The sequence below is a fragment of the Macrotis lagotis genome, chromosome 1 (genome assembly GCF_037893015.1).
Source record: "Macrotis lagotis isolate mMagLag1 chromosome 1, bilby.v1.9.chrom.fasta, whole genome shotgun sequence".
NCBI lineage: Eukaryota > Metazoa > Chordata > Mammalia > Peramelemorphia > Peramelidae > Macrotis > Macrotis lagotis.
In genome coordinates, this window is record NC_133658.1 from 460,948,400 (window position 1) to 460,972,284 (window position 23,885).

The following is a 23,885-nucleotide window of genomic DNA, read 5'->3' on the forward strand; positions in this document are numbered from 1 at the left end:
AAGTGATGGCTCTAGCCCCAGAGTCTCCTATCTCTGTGAAGTGGGAATGTCTTAAAATCATACATGTTAGAGATAAAGGGACCTTTGAGATCATATAAGCTAGCCTCATTTTCCAAAGGAAGAAGCAATGATTTAGGTGAAATGATTTGTCTAAGGTTGGTTACAGAGGCAGTTAAGGTTAGAGGTGGCATTAGAACTCAGGTCTCCTGATTACTAGACTTAGCAATACACTGTTTTATATTAAGATTCTTATATCATTTAGCATTTAATCAACAATTAAAGCCATCTGGATAGGTTACATCTAATCCTGATGGTCCATCACTCAATGGTGACTAGTAATTTGGAAAGGTTCTATCTACTTTTTTCCTTTTCTTTTGCAAATTCACAAATTATACAAGGGAAAAGAAACCATCACTTCTTGTTTTACATGTATCTGAAACCCCAAATCTATTTTATTTATTTTCTGTTTTGCAGTAGTCATAGTGACAGGTCAAGACTACCATCCTAGTTTAAGGTCATGGTATATCCATTAACATTGGGTTATCAGTCTCCCCCAATCTTACTGCATAGGAGGGGTGCTCAAACCACATCAATGGCATGCTGAAGAAGGAAAAGGTACCTCTGAGACCCTGAAAGAATGCACGTTTGCTCTTTGCTTAGAAGAGGCTGAAGAGACACAGTGAGCTTAGAAAAGAAGCTGAAACAGAAAAAGCAAACACAAAAGACTTAAGATAACATGAGCTGAACTTGAGGAAGTCAACTCTCGTTATTTACATTAGAAAATACTAATAGAGGCTGAAAGTTATCAAAACAGCACTGGCAAAACAAAAGGTGATTCTGGGAACAATGCATAATCCAAAGAACATCCGGGTTATAAAAATGCAGCAGAATACTTAAACACTGTGAAAAATGACAATACACAAGAAGGGATGAATCATAAGTCAGGGTCATAACAAATGTGGGCAGAATTTGATTCACTTCAATATAATGTACCTCTTGTCTTTAAATCACTAACCTACTTTCTTTAGTCTTCTTCACAATAGTGGTAAATTAGGATAGGCTAAAGGGACTGAACTTGTGATTTCATTGGTATAAGGAACTTATGGGTGAGGAAATTCCCTCTACCAAATGTTGGCTGGCAAGTTCTCTGATACTTTAATAGTCTTAGAGGGTTGCCTAGGGCACTGAAAGGTAATGTCAGGGACACATAATCATTATTATCTCAGTGAGACTTGAAGATGGGTCTTCTAGCCATTATGCCAATTCACTGCCAGTAAAGTATCACTTTATTTTTTAAACAATCCTTTATTAATTATAACTATGACTTCTATAGACCATGATCGTTCAGTATTACTTTCCTTAAAAACAGCTTAAAAATTATTCTTCTCTTTGTTTATAAGATCATAACTTTAATGGACTTGACTGTAAACACACACACACACACACACACACACACACACACACACACACACACACCTCTTCAAAATGATCATTTACTCTTTCCAAATGCTTAGGGACAGGCAACATAAATTCATTTAATTACAGACTTTTTAAATAAACACTAAATCTACTGTGAATCATGACACAAAAATCATGTCCTTTAAGATCATCATAGAGTATGCACATTATAAATAATTACAAATGTTCATTTAAAATGTATTTTATTAATAAAGCACTTCCCTGCAAATTCAGAAAATAAAAGTATTTAAATTCTTTGGCAAAGCAGAGAACTCATCTTTGAGAAGAAAGGCATCAGTGGAAAGCAAACAATGACTCAGTACCCAGGTTTGCTAATCACAGTTAAAAAGAATTGTTTCCTAGTTTCTCTTCAGCGCATTATCATATTATATTGCCATCTATAGGACTGTCACAGGATTTCTTGACTATTTATTAAGCAATTACAAAGCTAATGAAGAAGCAAAGACAAAAAACACAACTGTCTCTGCCCTCAAGAAGGGCAGAGGTCCTATTGGAAAAATAAGTAATTTCAAGAGGTTGAAAGTGTTAATATTTGAAGATTCAAAAAAAGGTCTCTAGGAGAAAGAACACATATAAACTACATTTTGAAGTTATCTAGGAATTTTACTTGAATGGAGGAGAGGAAAATACACATTCAAAGCAAGGAGGTTATACTTATGCAAAGAGTCAAGGCAGGAGATAGGATATCATGCATGGAGGGTAGTCAGTAGGGAAGTCTGACCAGAAAGTGGGAATAATATTTTTAAATGGGCATTGTCTAATTATCAATGACTTCGAGCATTTTTATTATGGCAAATGATAGCTTTGATTTCTTCCTCTGGAAACTCATATCCTTAGACCATTTATTAACTGAAGAATGGTTATTCTCTATAAATTATAGAAATGAGACCTTTATTAGAGAATCTTACTGCAGATTCCCTTCCCTCAGTCCATTTTCCTGCTTTTCTCATTGGTTTTGTTTTTACAAACTTTTAAATTTTATTTTATCAAAATTACCCATTTTGCCACCTAGGAAATCTCTATCTCATACTGGGTAATGAACTCTACCCTATTTGTAGATTTGACAATATAATGTCTTCAATGTTTCACTAACTTGCTTAATATATAACAACTTAAATACCCATTTGGAGATTACTTTGGCATATAGTATCAGATGTTAGTTTATGTCTAGTTTCTGCCATGTTTCTTTCCAATTTCCCAAACAGTTCCAAATTCAGATAGTGGGCTCTTGATCTAATAGTTGGGTCAATATTATCAAACACTAAGTTACTTGTGTTCATTTATTTCAATATATTATACAACTAATCTGCTCCACTAATTAACCTCTCCATTTCTTTTCCAATATGACAGTGTTTTGCTAATTACACTTTGTGGTATAGTTTGAGATATGGTACTGCTAGTCCCCTACTGCTCCCTTTTATTTTCATTGATTCTCTTGTTATTGAACTTTTCTTCCTCCATTTAAATTTTATTACTTTTTCCTGCTTTAAAAAATAATTCTTAGCTAATTTGATTGGTTTAGCATTGAATAAGTAAATTAATTTTAGTATTATCATTTTTATTGCATTAATTCAACCTATCCAAAAGCAATTAATATTTCTCTGATTATTTAGATCCATTTTTTATTTGTGTGAATGTTTTACAATTATGTTCACATAGTTTCTGTGTGTGTCTTGGCAGCTAGATTCAAAGTAATAAGAAAGGATGACAGGAGTAACTTCAAATTGTGATTCAGCAAAGTTGATGACATGGACAAGGGGGTTCAGTATTCAAAAGGAGCTAGTAATACAAAGTAGACCAATTCAATGACAAGTCAAGGTTGTAAAGGTAAGGAAAAGAGATTAAAGGAGAGAACAGAACTGGGAGAAGACACTGGGGTAGAGGGCTTGGAAATTACAATAAAGAAGAGGGATAGTTTCAGGAGGAGTGAAAAAGAAGGCAAATTTTGAAGGAGAGTAGATTACAATTAGAGACAAAAATGTCAAAGTTCTGGAGGTAGAACTATTATGGATAAGTGGTTATATAGATCAAGGGTATGACCACCATTCCAAAATGTCCCTAAGAGACAATGGGAATTTAAGAGGTTGATTGACTGGAAAGACAGGTGTTTGAGAGGACCCAAACATTATGTTGAGGACCCAAACATTATGTTGAAAGCCCTAAGAATGTGGGTTGGGCAGAGGTTAGCAAAGAAAGAAAGACTGTTAAATAGATAATGACTCCCTGAGAATGGAAAGAATATGAAATCAGTAAATAACAACATGGAATTAGTTGAAAGGAGAGATAAAGACAGAAAGAAGAAAAGAACTAAGGGACAGGTTAGAAGTGGAATGAGGAGGGAAGAGTATGCCTATTCCTTCTTCTGACCAAGTGCTCCAAGAATATAAAAGGACCTCCCCCTCAGTATTTCACCAGGAAAATCTCATTATAAAATAGCATCATCTATCTGCAATGCAAAACCTCCTAATTATACTTAGTGATATTAACATAGTAGGTGCTGAATAAATGTTTTCTAATTGTTTTGAATTAATTTTGATATTTAACCTGTTTACTTCTTATTTGTCCTGTTTCCATCTTGAATTATATTCACTGTAACAAAGGTAAGTTTTTGATTTATTTGGTTTTTAAATTTTTTTAAAATTTATTTAAGGCAATGGGGTTAAGTGACTTGCCCAAAGTCACACAGATAGTAAATGTCTGAGGCCAAATTTGAACTCAAGTCCTTCTAATTCCAGGGCTGGTGCTCATCCACTGTACCACCTAGCTGCCTCTGTTTGTTTGTTTTTAAAAAAGAGAGGCACTGGTGGGGTCACAGACACAGTTCAGGACTCAGAATTAGGAAGCTGTAGATTCAAATCGTATCTCAGATACTTGCTACTAGCTAGATGGGTGAACCCAGACAAGTGATGAACCTCTCTGCGACTGTTTCCCTGTAAAACAAGGATTCAATTGCCTCTTAGGACTTTTCTCACTCTAAATCTATGATCCCTATGATCATACATCAATAAAATATTTTATCAATGACTATTATTAGCTAGGCTAGGGGGTAATTTTGGCTTAAAACAACCTGAGACCAACTGTCTTGATTAGCATAAATAAGCTCTTAAAAATATTTAAATTGACTTCTTCTTTCTCAAAAGTTAGAAAATACAGTGAGAAGTAGCTCAAAAATTTTCCTGCAACATGGTTCTGGATACCTAGGTTGCCTCTGTATGAAAAAATTGCATTAAATTATGTCTGAATTATAATGAATGCTTGGGGGGGGGGGGTGATATATTTTATGAAGTAATACCAAATTTGTTAACATCTGATTTTACAGTTAATACAACTCCCTACTTTTCATTTTGGTATTTCACTTTCTCAATCTCAAAATTAACATAGAATTTTTTTTTCATCAGGTTAATTGACCAGCAGATAATTGCTAGGTTTCTTTTTTCTTATTCACAAGTTCAGAACCCAATACCATCAATTTATTTCCATTATGGGAGAGTGTAAGGAATTCAAGAAAGCAAGGTCATGAAAATAAAGGACCAAAGATATAGATTACAACCAGATGCAGAGTCTTTTAACTTGTGGCTAAACATGACTTTAGCAGAAATTATGTGAACAATGAGCATTTCCAACTTGATTCAATAGGGTTTCTTTCTCATTTTTTTGTTAGTCTTTTAGGACAAAAGCATATAACAAACACCACAGAAAAAAAATCAAAACAAAGACAATGGGATACTCCCCAAACTTCTCAAGGCATGGATATGGATAAGCTTCTGTGAACATTTTAGACTATAAAGTAAAAATCATACAAAATGGAAAAGGGAGGTTAACTGCATTCCAGTCAGAGTCAGAGACATTTACATTCAGCATGGGTTGGTTGCTTCATTCTCATGCAAAACATGCTAAATACATGTTACCATGGAGAGAATCAGGCTCTTACAGTTCAGAAAGAAGAAAGAGAAAGCAAGCTTCAGAAAGCAGCAGAATGACCCAGGAAAAACCTGTGAAATGGTATAACAACATCCTTTGACTTACTGTTTAGAATTTTAAGGTCCATAATAGAAAATACAAAACTGATATATAAAAAAGGAAGACCTCAAGAAAAAAGAAAGATCTGATAAAATACAAGATGTTAAACATTTCATAGTAGATAAGCGGAACAAAAATTACAGATTTTTTTCCCCTTCACATTTTAAATATCTTTTGATAAAGTAATTTAAAAAATTTAATAATATCAGATAGCATATACCATCCATCATTTCTAATAAATGTCATTCCATTATATTCATTGACACAATCACTAGGATCAAGGTCACATTAAGAAATTGGTACAATTTGGGTATCAATCCTTTCTAATAAGATACTCTCAGAAACTCATTGTGCCTAGTTTTCTGGTCTGTAAAATAAGGTGATTTCGATTATTTTCTCTCATTTGGAGTGTTGTAAAGCAAATGTAAACAATTTTTTCCAAATGATTTTCTAAGTCTTTGAAAAAAAAAGATGAGATCTCGGTTTCTGAGGTGCAATTAGATATTGTATGAATGTCATTTGAATGAGAATAACATCACCAACTAAACATTATTCAGAATCTACTTAATTTTATATTTTGACACTTACAGAAATCTCTATGAGTAAGATTAATATAATTATTTCCACCCAACACAAGTAAAATTTACTTAAGTAATATAGAAATGAATCATTGAGAAAAAATTTTAGGATCCAGTCCCATGCCCTCATATTCTTATATTATTAATGACCAATTATACACAAATAAATAAAAAATGCCTGTCTAGAAAAGGAGATGAGCTAGTCATGTAATCAGTGAATGTAACAGTTGTAACATGTAACAGATGCATGGCCTGTGTGTTACAATTCATTCTATAATGTAAAAAAAAAGTTTCTCAGCACACTCAGGAGTCCTATTTTTGGAGGGTTTATAGGAGGACAGGGACAAGACATACAGAAGATAAAAAAGTGAGGCTAAGTTTTGATCTGTAGGTAGGAGTCAGTTTGTAACTGAACTGAGAAGAAAGTACACCTGATTCTCAATACAGGAGAGAACTATAGGAGTTCAATGAGGAAAAAATGACAGTCAGACTTGGATCTTAAAAAATTTGTTAGCTGGGTGGCAGATGAACTGGGATGGGGAGAAATTTGAACCAGAAATTACAATTATTATTCTCAAAGCATGGTCCAGAGTCCAAGAGTCAAAACTATTTTTGTAATGCTACTAAGATGCTTTAATTTCTAATATAGCAAATATTACTTAGCCTACATAAAAATTATCGTGGGAAGGTGCTCCTTAATATTTTTAAGAATATAAAGAGGTTTTGAGATCACAAAGTTTGAGAAATGCTGAATTCAGAGGTGAATGCAATAGGGAAACACTATGAAAATCATTTCTACAAAGACTTATTCTATTAATTTCAGGACCTTGAATGGCCTGGGGAAGGAGGTAGCTAGAGAGATTAATTTAAACTCTATGAGTCTATAGCATTTCTGTAAAATGGGGATTACTTTTCAAGGTTGTGGTGAGGAAAGCAATTTGTAAACTCTAAAATGCCATATAAACATAAGCTGCAATTATTATTTCTCTTTTTTGCTCAATAAGTATTAATACAATATAATTTAAATAGGTTAAGTGCTTCTTGAACCTCCTAGCTCAGTTTCTCTTGTCTAAAGGAATTGATAAATGAAGAAACTGCAGCAAAAAGAAGTTAAATGATTTGCCCAAAATATGTCTGAGGACATATCAAACACTGTGTTACCCTGAGCAAGTTATTTATTCGTTTGCCTCAATTCCTCATCTGGAGAAGAAAATGGCAAACCTAAATAGTGTCACAAAGAATAAAGCGCAACTAAATAATAACTTCTGGCTCCAATCAAGTTCAACACTATCTAATGCATCTATAACTAAGCTTTCTCTAGCATTTTGTACTACACATTACAATAGGACTACAAGGAAATATAGAAATTTTCTGTAAAGATATTTAAACTGTCAACATAATTCCCAAGGCCCACTACACATATTAATATACAAACACATATATTCAACTTATATATGTTGAATTACTGAATTAGAGATTTTTTATAAATCATGGTTCCCCTGAAAGTAAATGTGAAATTATTATAAAAACAGCAGACTTTCAAAAGCAAGGGATTTTTCACATTAAAGAAATAACCCGGGGCAGCTAGATGGCATAGTAAGGGGTGGCTAGGTGGCATAGTGGATAGAGCTCCTGCCCTGGAGTCAGGAGTACCTGGGTTCAAATCCGATCTCAGACACGTAATAATTACCTTAGCTGTGTGGCCTTGGGCAAGCCACTTTAACCCTTGCAAAAACCTAACCCCCCCCCTTAAAAAACACAATCAGATAAAGTAATTATTTTTTAAGCATTCAATTATTAACAAGCATCTATTGAAATGAAAATATACAAGGCACTCCAATAGATAGTAGATTTAGAACCACTGAGTCTAATTCCTATATTTTACAGATAAGAAAACTGAAGTTTGGAGTGATAGAGCTGATAAATATCAGAAGATTTAAGAGATTATGTCCATTTGCCAGGGATCAGAGAAATCTCAGGTATATTTAATTTCCAAGGAAATGAGCTTTTATTGAAGTCATAACTAACTTCGAGAAAATTTTGTTAAGGCAGTTCTATCCCCCCCCCCCTTTTGTTTCATCTTTTAAAACAGAGATAGATGTGACTTGAAAAAAATTTGGTTTTATAAAACCTTTCATAGGAAGAAAAACATTATTTTGTATTGTTTTGTCAATGCTTTACTGAACCTAACTTAAATTGCCACATAATAAAACAACTTTTAAGGATAATAGTACCATAGAATTAGATGTAGAAGGGAAAAGGCCATCAAAACCAATTCCTACAATTTGTAAATAAAAAAAGATACTTATTGAGGTTCACATAGTAATTACCTTGAGTAGAATTTGAATTCAAACTTTCTCCAGACTATCAAGTCCAACACTATTAATTATACCATTTTATTTCTCAGATTACTATTTGCTTCAAAAACTACTAGTAGGGTGGCTAGGTGGAGCAGTGGATAGAGCACCAGCACTAGAGTCAGGAGGTCCCAAGTTCAATTACCACCTAGCTTTGCAAATCTGGGCAAGTCAACCCCATTGAATTGCAAAAAACAAAAACAAACAAACATAAACTGCTAGTAGCTTTTAGTGATATGCTAAACAGACATTTGGCAATTGAACACAACTTTATACCTAAGGCAATTCTTTGCCTTTTGAAGGAGAGGGAGGAAACCCATTTCATTTCCTGGACTTCTAAGATATTATTTAAATTTTGTTACACCCTGAAAACTGTAAACAACATTCCAATATTCTTGGCCAGGAGGTATCAGCAATATACAAAACTTAAGACTGAAATGTACAAATAGAATTATTATTCTATAAAACTGGGGCTTCTGGGACGGGACTTGTGAACAGTAGGGGCCTAATAAATGGCTGCTACATTGGACTGGTTGGGTCACATTCTGATGCTAAAGGTAACTGATGGCAAAACTCCTTTTGTAATTCCAACCCATTCTAAAGCACTTCCATATTAAAAGAAATTTATATTCTGCATTCAATCTTCTTATGTCAGTTTTCCACTTCAGCTTCCTAATTCTCAAAAAAATCTGATAGCTCATCAATTCAAAACTTTACACCAATGAGGCTGATCATCATCCCATGCCTGCCCACCATTTCTATCAGAAACAAGGCCAGAATTAATCTGGTCATGATTCATGCCTTGACATTGAATTAGAAAAATAAGAATATAAATGGTAGCAGGAATTTGAGGGGATTCTACTTTTATACAACAACCATACCACAATCAAACATACCACAGTAAGATCATGTCCCAGAATTTTAATATGCCAAATACAGCTTCTGCCACTCTCCAATAAGCAAATATCATTATTACTTAAAAATCCACAACTGTAAAACCCCAAATTATGAAAGTTAAGTGATTGCAAAATTGATTAAAAGTTGAAGAGACCATATAAAACTTATTAATCCATTATGCCACTCTCAATTATTGTTTTTAATGAAAAAACTATGAAAATAATAATTATAAGATACCTATAAAAGCAATGGTATTGTTTAATGCAGATCAAACTAAAATAGAAACAAGACAGGATGTGCATATAATGATTTAGAAAACCACTGTTTAACATTATCTACATTTTACTGTTTGTAAAATGTTTTGTAAAATATTTATTTGTACAATAGTTCCCAATTACATTTTAATCTGGTTGGGGCCACAACAAGGAGTATTTCCAGTCTTGTGTTTGACATGTGTGGCTTAATGGATAGAGGGTTAACCTTTGAACAGAAAATCCTAGGTTCAAGTCCTTTCTCTGGCAATTAGCTATTTTAGTTGTTAATCCATCAGTGTTCCAGGTATCTCTCTGGGACTATAAATTATAGGTGAGTTTTCATCTGGAGAATTCCAGTGAAATCACAGGTCAAACACAATCCCCATTTTGCAAATGAGACAGTAATTGTAAAGAAGTTAACCAAAAGTATGGCACATAGTATAAATAAATATTAGCTATTATTATTTCTATTTAATAAGGATCGAACATTTTAAAAAATTAGACCTGAAACATGTATAGCAAGTATTCAAAAAGACAATTATGATGTGGAAAAAAATTTGAGTTTACTTTCAATGGAGAAATTTGTATAGGATTTTCAATAATTCCAAGCTTCTCTCTGCACAAACAGTGCTATTTTCCAATATTTTCTTTTTGATGCCTTATGGCTATAAATCACTGGAACATCACAATTTCCAAAGAATCAAAATTACCAGTGTTTAAAGGGCAGGTGAAAGATGCATATAGTTTCATTTTTGTCTTTGTTTGTATCCCCTGTACCTAGCACAATGATGGGTACATCTGGTGCTTACTGATTGATGAAAGGTCAAGGTCATTTATGTAATTGGTGTAATTTGTGCCCAGAAATGTGCCATTAAAGTGATCACTTCAGATATGAGGAGAAGAAGCAAGTCAGCCATGAAGTCAAAGAAACAGACAGCACAATAGACTACTGAAGGGTTGTACTGTTTCCTATGAAATTTTTCAAGACATAAGGGAAGGCCTCCAATCCGTTTGACAGACTTACTATGAAAAATGAACCTGATACTGGTACACAGGATGAGAAGGTAAAAATACTTGAGTTAGGAGGTACTTACTATTCAGGGTAAAAAGAAAGGTACTTCTCAGGTGTTAAGGAGATGTCCTGAGCAGGATATAACTCAAGGGGGTACAGAATATAACAGGTAGGTAGCACTCCTCTTTCTAAAATCCTTATTACTATAAAATTGTGGTTAAAGATTGTATTGGAATACTACTGTACTATAAAAAATGATGAGCTCAATGATTTTAGGAAAAACATGGAAAGTCTTGCATGAAATAATGAGGAAAATGAGCAGAAACAAGAGAACATTATAAAAAGATCAGCAATATTGCTTTAAGAATGACTTCAGGGGCGGATAGGTGGTGCAGCAGACAGAGCACTGGGCCCTGGAGTCAGGAGTACCTGAGTTCAAATTTGACCTCAGACACTTACTAATTACCTAACTGTGTGGCCTTGGGCAAGTCACTTAACCCCTATTGATTGCCTTGCCAAAAAAAAAAAAGAATGACTTCAAGCAAATAAGCCCTTTTAACCATTAAATACCCAAACTAACCATAAAGGATATGTGAAGAAAGACATTATTGGCACTCAGAGAAAGCACTGATAACTGGAAACAGGCATATAATATTTTTACATATATACCTATTTGTGTCTAATGGTAGCCATCTCTGGGGGAAGGGAAAAAAAGAAATTTACATGATAACCTTATTATATATTAAAAAAGGAATAACAAGTTATACCTAACAGATTTGAGCTTTATGTGCAATCATCTTATTTACCATACTATGTTATGGAGATGCTTTTTTATGCCATAAATTTAAAATTAAAAGGATACCACCATTCTCTCAGGTATTGAAGCCTGCAACTTCAACATCATCCTCAACTCTTCCTCGCACTAAATATCAATCTGTTGTCAAATCTTATTGTTTTTTTCACTTATACAACATCTTTTATATATGTCCCCTTTTGTCTACTCACACACCTTCCACTGTTCAGGACTTTTTTTTTTTTTTAGTTTTTGCAAGGCAATGGGGTTAAGTGGCTTGCCCAAGGCCACACAGATAGGTAATTATTAAGCATCCAAGGCTGGATTTGAACTCAGGTACTCCCGACTCTAGGGCCAGTGCTCCATCCATTGTGCCACCTAGCTGCCCCTGTTCAGGACTTTTATCATCACTCACTTGCACTACTTCTAATTGGTCCTTTTGCCTTATGTCTCTCCCGACTTCAGTTCATCTTTTACATAGTTATGAAGATGATTTTCCTAAAGGGAAAATATGACTGTGTCATCCCCCTATTAAGCAAACTGTAATATCTTCCTATTACCTCTATGATAAAATAGAAAAACCTGTTATTGTTCCTTCCCTTTAGTACCTTCCATTTATATTGCATCTATCCTTTGATGCACATGAATATTTTTATGTTTTCTTCACATTAGAATGTGAATCCTTTAAGAGAAGGATCCATTTCTTTACCCTTTCTTTGTGGTTAGTACAGCACCTCTTAATAAATGTCTCTTGGCTGATCGCTGAAGCGAGTGTTCACTTCTTTTATTTATTTATTTTTGTCTTTTTTGAGGCAATGGGTTGAAGTGAATTTCCCAAAATCACATAGCTAGTAAGTATCAAGAGTCTGGGGCTGGATTTGAACTCAGGTCTCCTGATTCCAAGACTGGGGCTCTGTTCACTGGGCCATCTGGTTGCCCGGAGTACTTACTTCAATATGTTCAATAGGTTACTCAAACTAATCTGTCTAATTGAATTAGAAGGACTTAGCAGAGATATCGTCTTGGATAGTACTTTTATCAAATAAATGATTCTTAAAAAAAACAGATTTAGTCTTCTAAATAAAATTTTGAGGGGCTAAAAGTGGCCAAAGCAAGAATACATATCACACACTTCCTTTTGTCTTCATGCAAATTCATTAAGAGATATCACAATCAATCTCTCTTGAGCAATGGTTTCTCACCAGGCAAATATCCATCATGATGGGAGACTTGAAAGCTTGTGTTTTTATTCTTTGAACTTGACAAAAAACTAGAAAAGAAAGTGAAAGTAACCTATAATTTTCACTTAGGTTCAGTTTCCAAGGATTTAAATTAACAATAATCCCAAATAAGCAACTCAACATCCTATAATGTCTGGAAAAGCTAGATCAACGCGTTAGTTTTAACAATTGAAGGTAAAAATTACCTTCAAGAAGTCAGAGTGATTTGATTTTTTTTCATTGTATTACATAGGGAAAAAATGGATGAAAAGTTCAGTGTTTCCTTTGGCTCTTTTCATTTCCCTGAACTTGAATCCTGAACAGTACTTGAGACTAATAATTCATTTGGGGAAAAAAACAAGGAAAGGTAAAAAAAATCCTCCCAAACAAAAAACATTACAGCTAAGCCAAAGACTTTATGGAGGTATGCACTTCTTTACAGAAAAACAAATTTTTAAGCTATGTGATTTTTAGAAGCCTTTATTTTGAGATAATAAAAATGCTCTAATTTGGAGATTATAACATGCATCAGCATTCGTGTGTGTGTGTGTGTGTGTGTGTGTGTGTGTGTGTGTGTGTGTGTTTGTATAATAATGTCCTTCAAAGAAAGGTCCTTATTGACATCTTAAACTACAGCCTTCGACAGTAAAGTTGAATATTAGTAGTACTGGTCAGACAATGTCAGAAACAGCATTTATTTTGGTTCTTAGTTTACTGGTCAATTAGATTAGTGTAGAAAATACCATGTTAGTAGGATCAAAAATGGTTATAATGGGGTTCAGAACTTTATTTCATATAATCACAGATATGACTATACATGGACAAATCAAAACACTTAACCTTGTTATAAAATGAGATGGAGAGGAAATGACAAATCACTCCAGGATCTCTGCCAAGAAACCCTAAATAGAGTCATAAAGAATGAGAGGGGACTGAACAACAAGATGATAATAATAATAATAACAACAACAACAATAATTGTTGTTGTTATTTGTAAGTGCTTTGGAGTTTTCAGAGAGCCTTACAAATACTATCTCAACTTATCATTTTCCATGGGAATAATTATGATACTAATAATAACAGCTAACATATTTACCAAACACTGTGCCTGTATATTTGTGCATTTGTGACAATGTTCTTTAAGGAAAGGTGCATTTCAGGTGCAATTCTGTTTTTAAGAACTCTGCCATCTTCAGGCTGTATGTCCTGTTGACTCCTTAAACTTTACAACTATTTGAAAATTTATAATTTATACTCCACAATTATTACCTCATTTCATCCTCACAAACCCTGGGAGGTTGGTGCTATTAAGACTCCCATTTTACAGATGAGACAACTTTGATAGAAAAGTTAGGTGACTTGCTTAAAGTCATACAGCTAGTATGTGCTAAAAACAGTAATGATTCTTAGGGCTTCCTGCATTCAGATCCAAATTTCTATCCTCTGAATCACTTAGCTGCCAAGATGGAGAATGAAGGAGAAAGATCTGGAGACAGGTCCAACCTCTAACAAGCAATGGCTTTGTGACCTTCAACAATTCAGCATATAAATGCTATTAACATGTATGTCTATGTGTGGATAATAATTATAATAATTAAAAAGCAATTAGAAGTCATGCTATTTTTTTTCAAAGAGAGGGAGAACTAAGGATTGCTAAAAACAGTCATAATGTTGACAAATGAACACATTCAGAATAACATGTTAAACAGCTATCTTTGGCAAGGAGTACCAGTCAGAGCTGCTGTTAAGACAAGGATAACAAACATAGGATTGAAAGGAACACCTCATCCAACTTCATCATCATCATTTTTTAGAGATAAGGAGACTGAGCTCAAGCAGAAAAAATTATGAAATTTATTCAAAGTCACATAAAGAGTAAGCATTGAAAGTGGGATTTGGGGGAGGCTAGGTGGTGCTGTGGATAGAGCACCAGCCCTGGAGTTAGGAGTACCTGGGTTCAAATCTGACCTCAGACACTTAATAATTACCTAACTGTGTGGCCTTGGGCAAGCCACTTAACCCCATTTGCCTTGCAAAAACCTTTTAAAAAAGTGGGATTTGACCTTAATTCTTTCATTCTGGACACAGAGCTCTTTTCATTATACTTTAAAACAAAAATATCAAACCATGAATGAACTTCACTGATGTCATAGTATATTTTTATCTATTTTGATAAACATTTCCCAATTACATTTTATCTGGTTCTGACTATACTCCAGAGTTTTGAAGCCCACAGATCCAAATTTAACAACACTTTTAAAAGTTTACTTTTTGATAATTTTTCTGGAAAGAGCAAACTGAAGTGTCATTAATAAAGGATTCTTTCCCATAAAGCCTTCTATTTTATATGGTTTTCATGCTGGTGACATAATTTAGAAGTTATAGAACACCAAAAAGGGGTACCTGAACCCACACAAATAATAAAGACCTGTTGTATAGTGGCTGGAATATCAGTGAATATCAAAGTGTGGAGGGAGCTATACGGCTATTTGTTTTAAATGCTGCTTTAAATGCTCTTTAAAAGAGAAGACCTTTAGATTCTGACTTAAGAGAAAAGGGAATACCTGGACAATTTTTGCTAATATAAAATTTTAAGTTTTTTCATTAATATAAATAATATAGTAAAAAAATGGATACAGATTAAAAGGGAAAAAAAGTCTTTGCAACATATTTCTCTGATGAAGGCTGCATTTCTAACATAATATGGTGAACTGATTGAAATTTATAAAACAAAGAGTCATTTAAACCAAGGTTATGAATGGGCATTTTCCAAAAGAAGTAATCTAATACTATCAACAATCATGGAAAGAAAAATGTTCTCTAAATAACTAATAATAAAGGAAATACAAATTAAAACAATTTTGAGATTCTACTTTAAACCCACAAGACTGGCAAAGATGATAAATACTGGAGGGGCTGTGGGAAATCAAAGACTTTAGAGCACTATTTGTGCAAGTGTAAATTGATCTTGTAATGAGGATATCCTCCTACTGAGGAAAGGCTTGACAAATTGGAATATATAAACGTTAATGGGGCAGCTATGTGGTAGAGTACATAGAGGTCTGGGTCTGAAAGTCAGTAAGACTCATTTTCCTGAATTCAAATCCAGCTGAAGGCACCATCAGTTGTATGACCCTGAGAAAAATCACTTAACTTTGTTTGCCTCAGTATCCTCATCTACCAAATGAGTTGGAGAAGGAAATATGAAACCATTCTAGGATCTTTGCTAAGAAAACTCCAAGTGGGATAATGAAGAGTCAAGACACAACTGAAATAACTTTACAACAACAAATGTAATGGAGTATTATTATTATTATTATTATTATTCAGTAAGAACTAGTGAAATGGACAATTTGAGGACAAAACTAGGAGCAATTTTATGAATTGCTGGTGAAGCAAAGTAGAACTAGGATGACAATTTATACAATGACAATATTAATAATAATGACAATGATAAAAGATTTTTAGAACATTTTAAAAAATGGTATGCTACAAACCCAAAAGAATGAAGATGAAACATGTCACTCACCTCAAGAGGTGATCTCTTTAAAATGCAGAGAGATAAACATTTTTGGGCATAGATAATGGAGGATAATGAAGGTAACTGTTTTGCTAAATTAAGTAGGGTAAGTATTTAAGGGATTTTTAAAAAAATTCTCCAAGTGAGAGGGTGGTGGAAGACCAAATTAACTTTTAATATATATATATATGTGTATATATATATACACATATATATATATATTTTAAATTTTGAATAATAAAACATCTATCCATTACATGTAAGTAGAAGAGTTTAGCCTATTCAACCATGAAACTTTAGCACCTTTCAATGAAGAGTCTTCTATTTCAAAGCTGTCTTTCCTTTGAAGTGACTATCTGAGCTGCTGGAAGATATGGAAAGATTCAGTAGGCCTGAGCAACTTATAATTTTGTTGAGCACTTTAAAAGTTATTATCAGAGGGCAGCTAGGTGACACAGTGGATAGAGCACCGGCCCTCGAATCAGGAGGACCTGAGTTCAGTTCTGGCCTCAGACACTTAATAACTGCCTAGCTGTGTGATCTTGGGCAAGTCATTTAACTCCACTGCCTTATTATCAGCAGCAATGATAGTAGAAGTAGTAGTAATAGCAGCAGCAGTATTAGTAGTAGTAGCTGTTCAACTTAAAAAAAATAATATCTGTTTATCCTGGTTGATGCCAAGTGTAGGGATTCTGAATATAGTGTAAAGTAGATCAGAGTAAAATTCCTTTATGAAGTGACTTGCTAAATCAAATATTTGATTACATTAGAACCAAATCATAGAATTTTTTAGCTAGAAAGGTCCTCAGAGGTCTACTGATTCAATCTATATCTGATCAAAAATCCTAATATACCATTCCTAATAAGGGTCATTAAACTTTTGTTTGGAGGCCTCAAGTGTGCAAGAATTAACTATCTGTCAAGATACTGTGAGCCCTTCCTTAAATTAAAAAAAAAAAACTCTTGCCTCTCTACAACTTATAGTCATTTGCTCTTGGTTCTCCCTTCTGTGTCTAAATAGAATGGGTCCAGTTCTTCTAACTCAAAAACTCTACAAGAACTTGAAGCTGACTATTACATCTCACCTTTTCCCCTAAAAAACAAAAACCCAAAACTTTTCTTCTCCAGGATAAATGATTTCAATCCCTTCAATCAGAATTTGTACATGGTTGACTTCCTAAATTACCTTAGGATCTTGGATATCTTCCCTTGGATAAGAGTATAGTTTGTCAATGTTCTCTCTAAAACAAAGCACCCAGAGCTCAATCAATCATTTAATAATCAATAAATCTGTACCAAGTACCGTGCTAAGTTTTGGGAATACAAAAAGAGATAAGTTATATCCCATATTCAAGAAGATTATGATCTAATTACAACATGTAAATGAAGCAAATTATATACAGGATAAACAGGCATTAGGAGAGGGAAAGCACTGGAAGTAAGAGGGGTTGCTATAGAAAGTGAGATTACAGTTGGAACTTACAGCCTAATTTTCCAGATGTGACCTGGTTTGGGTTCCATGAGACTATCACATTTCTGGTTCTGACACCATCTCTCTTAATGCAACCTAAGGCATTCTGATCGACATGGTACATAGTTGACTCATCTCCAGTTTGCAAATCACTAACATCCCAAGATCTTATTTCATACCAATTGTCATGATTTTCCTATCTTCAAGGTCAAACAATCATTCATTTTTTTATGATACTACATAATACCCAATTGTTCTCCTCTTCAGTTGAAATCAGTCTGAATTGTATGGGAAGGAAGGAAGACAGCTACAGCTGAGGCTCATAATGAAATGAAAAACATAATGGAATATTTTAATATAATAATTAACAGACAATATCTGAACTAGGAGACTTCTGAGAGTGTTGATAAGTCAATCAATAAGTTCTAATTAAATATCTTACTGTGCTGGGTAAATCACAGATAAAACATCAGTTTGCATCCTAAAATCTAGAAATGGGGAGGAAAAAGAAGCAGTTTCTAAATTCATACACAACAACATGCTACAAAAGATCAAAGGAAACTTGGTCCAATGTAGAGTCAGGGAGAAGAACATATGGGTCTCAATTTATATAGAAGAGCTATAAGACTTCTAAGGGTTCAGCTAAGAAACTCCTCCCCCATTTTACAAAGGAGATTTCTTAAACTCCTCTTCTTCCAGACAGACTCACAATACCTTAACCTTTCAAAGGAAGCTCTCAGCAGATGGCTTTTTAGACAACATTATACACATGGGCGTGTGTTTGCATAATATATATTCTCTCTACAGAAATGTGAATAAATAAATATGCAAAACTACATTGAAATATTTAAATATTCCTTTACAAATTTATATTACATATAAAATTATATTAAAAGATATTTTGTATATTTTAAAGATATATTTACTATATTTATATTAATAATGTTTTGCAATATAATTACATTTTAAATGTGATAAGCATATAATTTTATATATATATATATATATATATATATATATATATATTTAAAATAAAAATAATCTCTACTGGGATAAAACAAAACACATACCTTGCTACTAGCTTCAGCATAATTTATCTATGCCAAGATTCTTACAAATAAATATCAAATCCCAACTTGAAACCATCAGTAGAGACCACTTGAATAATAACAATTGGCATTTATGCCTCTGGTTTTCTTAAGATTCAGCTCAAGCAGCACCTTTTGCAAGAGACCCTTTCTACTCCTATCAGTTAATAATGCTTTCTTCCCCAAGGTTACCTTGCTCCTATTTTGCATGTATTTTGACTATTCTTACATAAATTTGCATTGTTTCTCCCTTATAATCTAAGATCCTTCTCAGCAGGAAAATACTCGTCTTTATATTTTCAGGCCTTTATATTCTAAGCATCTAGCACCAGCTCTGGCACATAAGAGGTGCTTAATAATTGTTTGTAGTTGTGTGATAATCAACTATGATAGACTTAGCCCTTCTTAGCAATACAAGAATCAAAGACAGTTCTAAAAGACTTGTTATGTAAGATGTCATCCACAGCTAGAACAAGAAGATGAATACAAGTTAAAGTATATTATTTTCACTTTTTAAATTTTGTTTTTCTTTCATGTTTTTCTTTTTCTTTTGTTCTAATTCTTCTAATCACTAATCAATTCCACTAATCACTAAAGCCTAATATGGAAATATATGCAACATGATTGTGCATGTATAACCTATATAGATTGCTTGCTATCTTAGGGAGTTATGGGTTGGGGGAGAAAATTTTACAAAAATGTATGTTGAAAACTATATATATATGAAATATCAGAAAAATAATTAAAATTTTTAAAAATATTTGTTGGTTGTTTTGATTTGCTATTCTACAGCTCTCAAACTTATCAGCTGATTTACATGACAATTACTCAGAAGGCAGTTACATATTATGTTAAGTATATAGTACTAAGTTAAGTATTTTAGTCTGGAACTGTGATTTCATGATTTTATGAAATTCTTTTGCCTAATACAGAAGTTAGGTGCACTATCAGACTCACAGAGGTACTTTATGTTACAGGTGGGACTTGATTCTTATTCCAGTTTGGCTGTTGTTTCCATTAAAACACACAGACTTGGCCAAATGACCCACCCAAAGGATCTGAATAGCAATCCTAAAATCCAGTAGTAATAAGCACAGGTTAAAAATATTTGATGTTAAAAAATAAGATTTTAGTTCAGAAATTGAATATTTCCATAGGAAAGAGATTTTGTGGAGGAAAAAAAACCCCAGAATTTTAAGAGGCTTTGGTGTAAGAAACATTATAAGAGTTTTAAAAAAGCACAAAATTGAACTATTGAATATCCACAATTTCATATCCATTTAGTAAGACAGAATCAGATGAAAACCAATCTTTCTCTGTAATTTGTTGTTGGGACTGGACCTCTGAGGAAACTCCCTTCTCTAATATAGTCTGGTACCTGCTCAGCAAGTTAATCTTAGTAACTTGGACCACTGAGCAGTTATTTGCCCAGAGTCAAAGAGCAGATGAAAGAACTTGAATTCAGGTTCTTCTGATTTCAAGGATGACTTTCCACTCAGTAAGCTGCCTCCATCTTCTACACATTAGGAGCAAATCATCTGGCACATGCATTTTATTATTTTGAAAGGCAACTGTGTGATGCAGAGGATAAAGAACAGAAGACCTGGGAATCAGGAAGACTTGAATTCAAATCTAGCCTTGCACATTTACTTGCTAGGTGACCCTGGGCAAGTCACTTAAAGTTCTGTTTTCTTCAAATTCCTCATTTGTAAAATGGGCATAATAAGCCTCATGAGGTTGTTGTGAGGATTAAAAGAATGGATATATGAAAAGGGCCTTACTATTCTTTAAGGAACTTTATGAATTATTTTTTATTATTATATGATCTGTAAAATCCTTAAAAGGATGAGTGAGGTACTCCTAAATATATTATTATATCATTATCAAGTTGAAGTATATTTGGGGGAAAAAACTGTCCTCTCAAATGAATCTCAATAAATTCTGTAATAATGTCCTAAGTAAATCTATATACACATTAGATTTACAAACCACCTAGCACCCAACGAATATTTTTGAGACTATTTATTTATTTATTATAGCATTTATTAAACACTGTTAATTTTTACATAATCTGTAACATTTGGAAAACTGAATTTGATGGTGAACTTTATCATTAAACCCAGAATGAGATTTAATCCTGACTCTGTTAAAGAAGGTACTGTCATAATATCAAAAAAAAAAAACTGGACAGAAAACTGATGAATGAAATCTTAAAAAAGCAAGTAAATAAATAAAAACAAAATAAATGAGAGGCAACTAATAACAAAAATAGTTCTAGATGATTCAATAATTTTAAATGTATTTCAAGTTCTCTGCCTTTCTCTACAACTTATATTTTCAAAAATAAAATACAATTGATTTGGAAATGTCAGAATTTTGATACAGATAATATGTATAAGACATAAGTAATATATATATATATATATATATATATACACACACACATAACCTCCTCTGATTTGTTTCTAGAAAATAACTCATGAAACTAAATAATTAAACTTCTCGAGAAATAATTATAGAATGAAGGAAGGTCTGCAAAATGCAAAACAGTGCAGCTATGCTAAAGGAAGCATGGTGATCATAAGTGTCCAAGAGAAAGAGATGCTGAGTCAAAGAAAAACAGATTAGAATATGAAGACAATTTTTTTGTCTCTCTGTTCCCCTCCACCTTTACCAGTATTACTTTGTGTGATAAGGACAGTTAGAAAAAAATCCAAAAGTAGGTGCTTTCCAAGAGCCATATGAAATATCCATTAGGTATTAAAAACTACTATAATCCAAAAGGCAGATGTTGTCTGAGCAGTCAATCAAGAAGGATCCTACAGCTGGTATGTATTTAATATGATGGAGTATCACCCCAACTGGGCTACATAAACCTTATGTAACCTACAGCTGTTAATGCCGGTGCATGATATATGGTGATTGTTAGTATGTTTCATTAGACCAGCTTTTTCTGTGCCCTATTTTCATGCTTCTACAAATGAAGAGTGCCTCTGATCAAATGCTTTCATTTTATGATTTAAAAAAATAGCTATTCTTTCAAACTGTATCACAACAGTAAGCTTATGTATTTTTTTCTTTCCCCATATATATAGAACTCATTTCACAACAAATAATCTAGGAAGCTTCAAAAATTTGACCCAACCTGACCTATTTTTAAGGGGAAAGAATTATAGTCACCATAAAAACAAAATTCTGTTTTAAATGAAATACATTAGTAGAGTACTTGTATCCAAATATTTAATAAATTTTAAGTATAACATTCAATTAAATTGCTAACAATACAATTTTGCAACCCATTCTTTTCATTCCTTTTCTCTTTCATCTTCCAGCTATCAAAAACAGCAAGCATGGACTCCTACTCATAGAAACAAGCCAGTTATATGCATACCTAAACAGCCAAGTTACATCTGCAGCAAATCTTAACTACTCAAGAAATGTACATATTTAAGTACATATTTTTAAAAAGTGTCATTTAACACAGCAGGCAACAAAATTTCATTCATTTGAAATTATCTCCAAAATAAGACTTGAAATATTTCTTTTATCGGAACATAAAAGGCAAAAATTCATGTATATATTTTTTAAATTACATGACCCCAAACTGTCATGAGGCATTTCCATACAGAAGAAACCTAAACAGAACCTAACAGCTATAATACAAAATGAAAGGGAAATATTAAGAATTATAATGATTTGCTTTTCCCATTATTATTTTGTTAAGAGGCTGCCTGCACAAAGCTGTGAATGCACACAAACAATATTTTCTAAATTAATTTTCATGCACACCTTTCATTGAAATAATTTTTCCTTCTGATGTGGCTGCTGACTCACCATTCTTTCAATATTCACATTCAGGGTTCCAAGAATCAAAATGCCTATTTCTGATTGTTATAATTAAAAAAGAAAAAGAAAGGAAAGGAAAGGAAAGAAAGGGAAAAAGGTCTTCATCTGATGCTGGCGTTCTTTACCCAGTCTGAGGGGGAGACTAATCTGCAGGGAAGCCAGCTCTGCAGAAATCTATTTCACACTGTGCAGTGCTGTTAACATACCAGAGCTACCAGTCACATAAGTGAAGCAAGCAAGACTATAGATTTCAGCCCAGAAAACAGTTTTAAAAGGCACTGCCTTCTAGTTCCAGTGTGCATTTTACAAATGATGAAAACAAAAGATGCTAAAATTGGTTGGCACACACCACATACACACACACACACACACACACACACACACACACACGTCTCTAGCCAGAATCAACTCTTCCACCTGCATCATTTTTCATTTTCAGAAACCTCAGGCAGAACAATAAATAAGAAACATGGTTCCAAATCAACCCACATCATATCAGTATTATGTGGTGCAGCAGTCTATGAGGGAAACAACTGAAAGACAGTCTTTACGTAAAGGAAGGAGAACAAAAGAAGTATTAGTTACAATGCAAAACAGGGAAGAAAGACTAAGTGATATTTAAACCTCATTTCCCATTTACAGAACCAGTCTTTTAAAAGTAAAACACAGGCATTCCTTACCTGCTCCTCACCTCTGTGTCTACTGGATGCTGGAGTGCAGCATGCTTGCAAATACAGCAATGAGATTCAGGACCATACAGAATGGATTTTGTTTCAGCCTCTGTATCTCACTGACTGTAACACAGAAGATTTTCAAAGCCATGTCTCCCTCACAACAGCTGGCTTGTCTTTGCCTGCTGCCACATGATTGACAAGTTCGTACAAGCTCTGTCAACTTTAACCTTGATGACTGAAGGCTCAGTCTGTAGTCCATGTTACATCATTGAGAACTTCTGACCTCGGGGAGAAAAGCACCAAAGACTTCAAAGCTTAAATGGTCTTTTTAAATCCCAAATGGCTTATGGGTCTTCATTTTTATGATATAAAAGGGAAAATTATATTTTAAGTTATCATTTGCCATCCTGTTATTGGTCTCTAATAGGTATTTTCCACTTCACATTAAAGTCAATTGATGAAATGAAGTGTAAGAAAAATGAAAATATTGAATAGCTGGGTCTTCTCAAATCTGTACCCTAGGGTTTATTATGAATCCAATCCCAAATATTTCCTTTGGGTAAGGAGAGATTTTAAACTAGACAAAAAGAAACAACTGTTGGATTGAATACCTAGGTATGTGCCAAATAATGAACTAACAGATGTGGCAGATACGTTTTAAAAAACAACCTCTGAC

At 33.5% G+C, this 23,885-nt stretch overlaps 1 protein-coding gene across 5 annotated transcripts in view; it reads right to left on the reverse strand.

Moving 5' to 3' along the window:
- The window catches only part of SHROOM2 (shroom family member 2), a 270,900-nt gene that overhangs the window by 41,245 nt on the left and 205,770 nt on the right, over positions 1-23,885 (reverse strand). For 3 of the 5 annotated variants that reach the window (XM_074213590.1, XM_074213589.1, XM_074213587.1), the window contains one exon: positions 620-697. The exons of 1 other annotated variant lie outside the window; for it this stretch is intronic. In XM_074213590.1, coding sequence (XP_074069691.1) covers positions 620-697 — 78 coding nt within the window. Of the gene's footprint in view, positions 1-563; positions 698-23,885 lie in introns of those variants that run through there. One more of the 5 variants, XM_074213591.1, reaches the window with a different exon arrangement.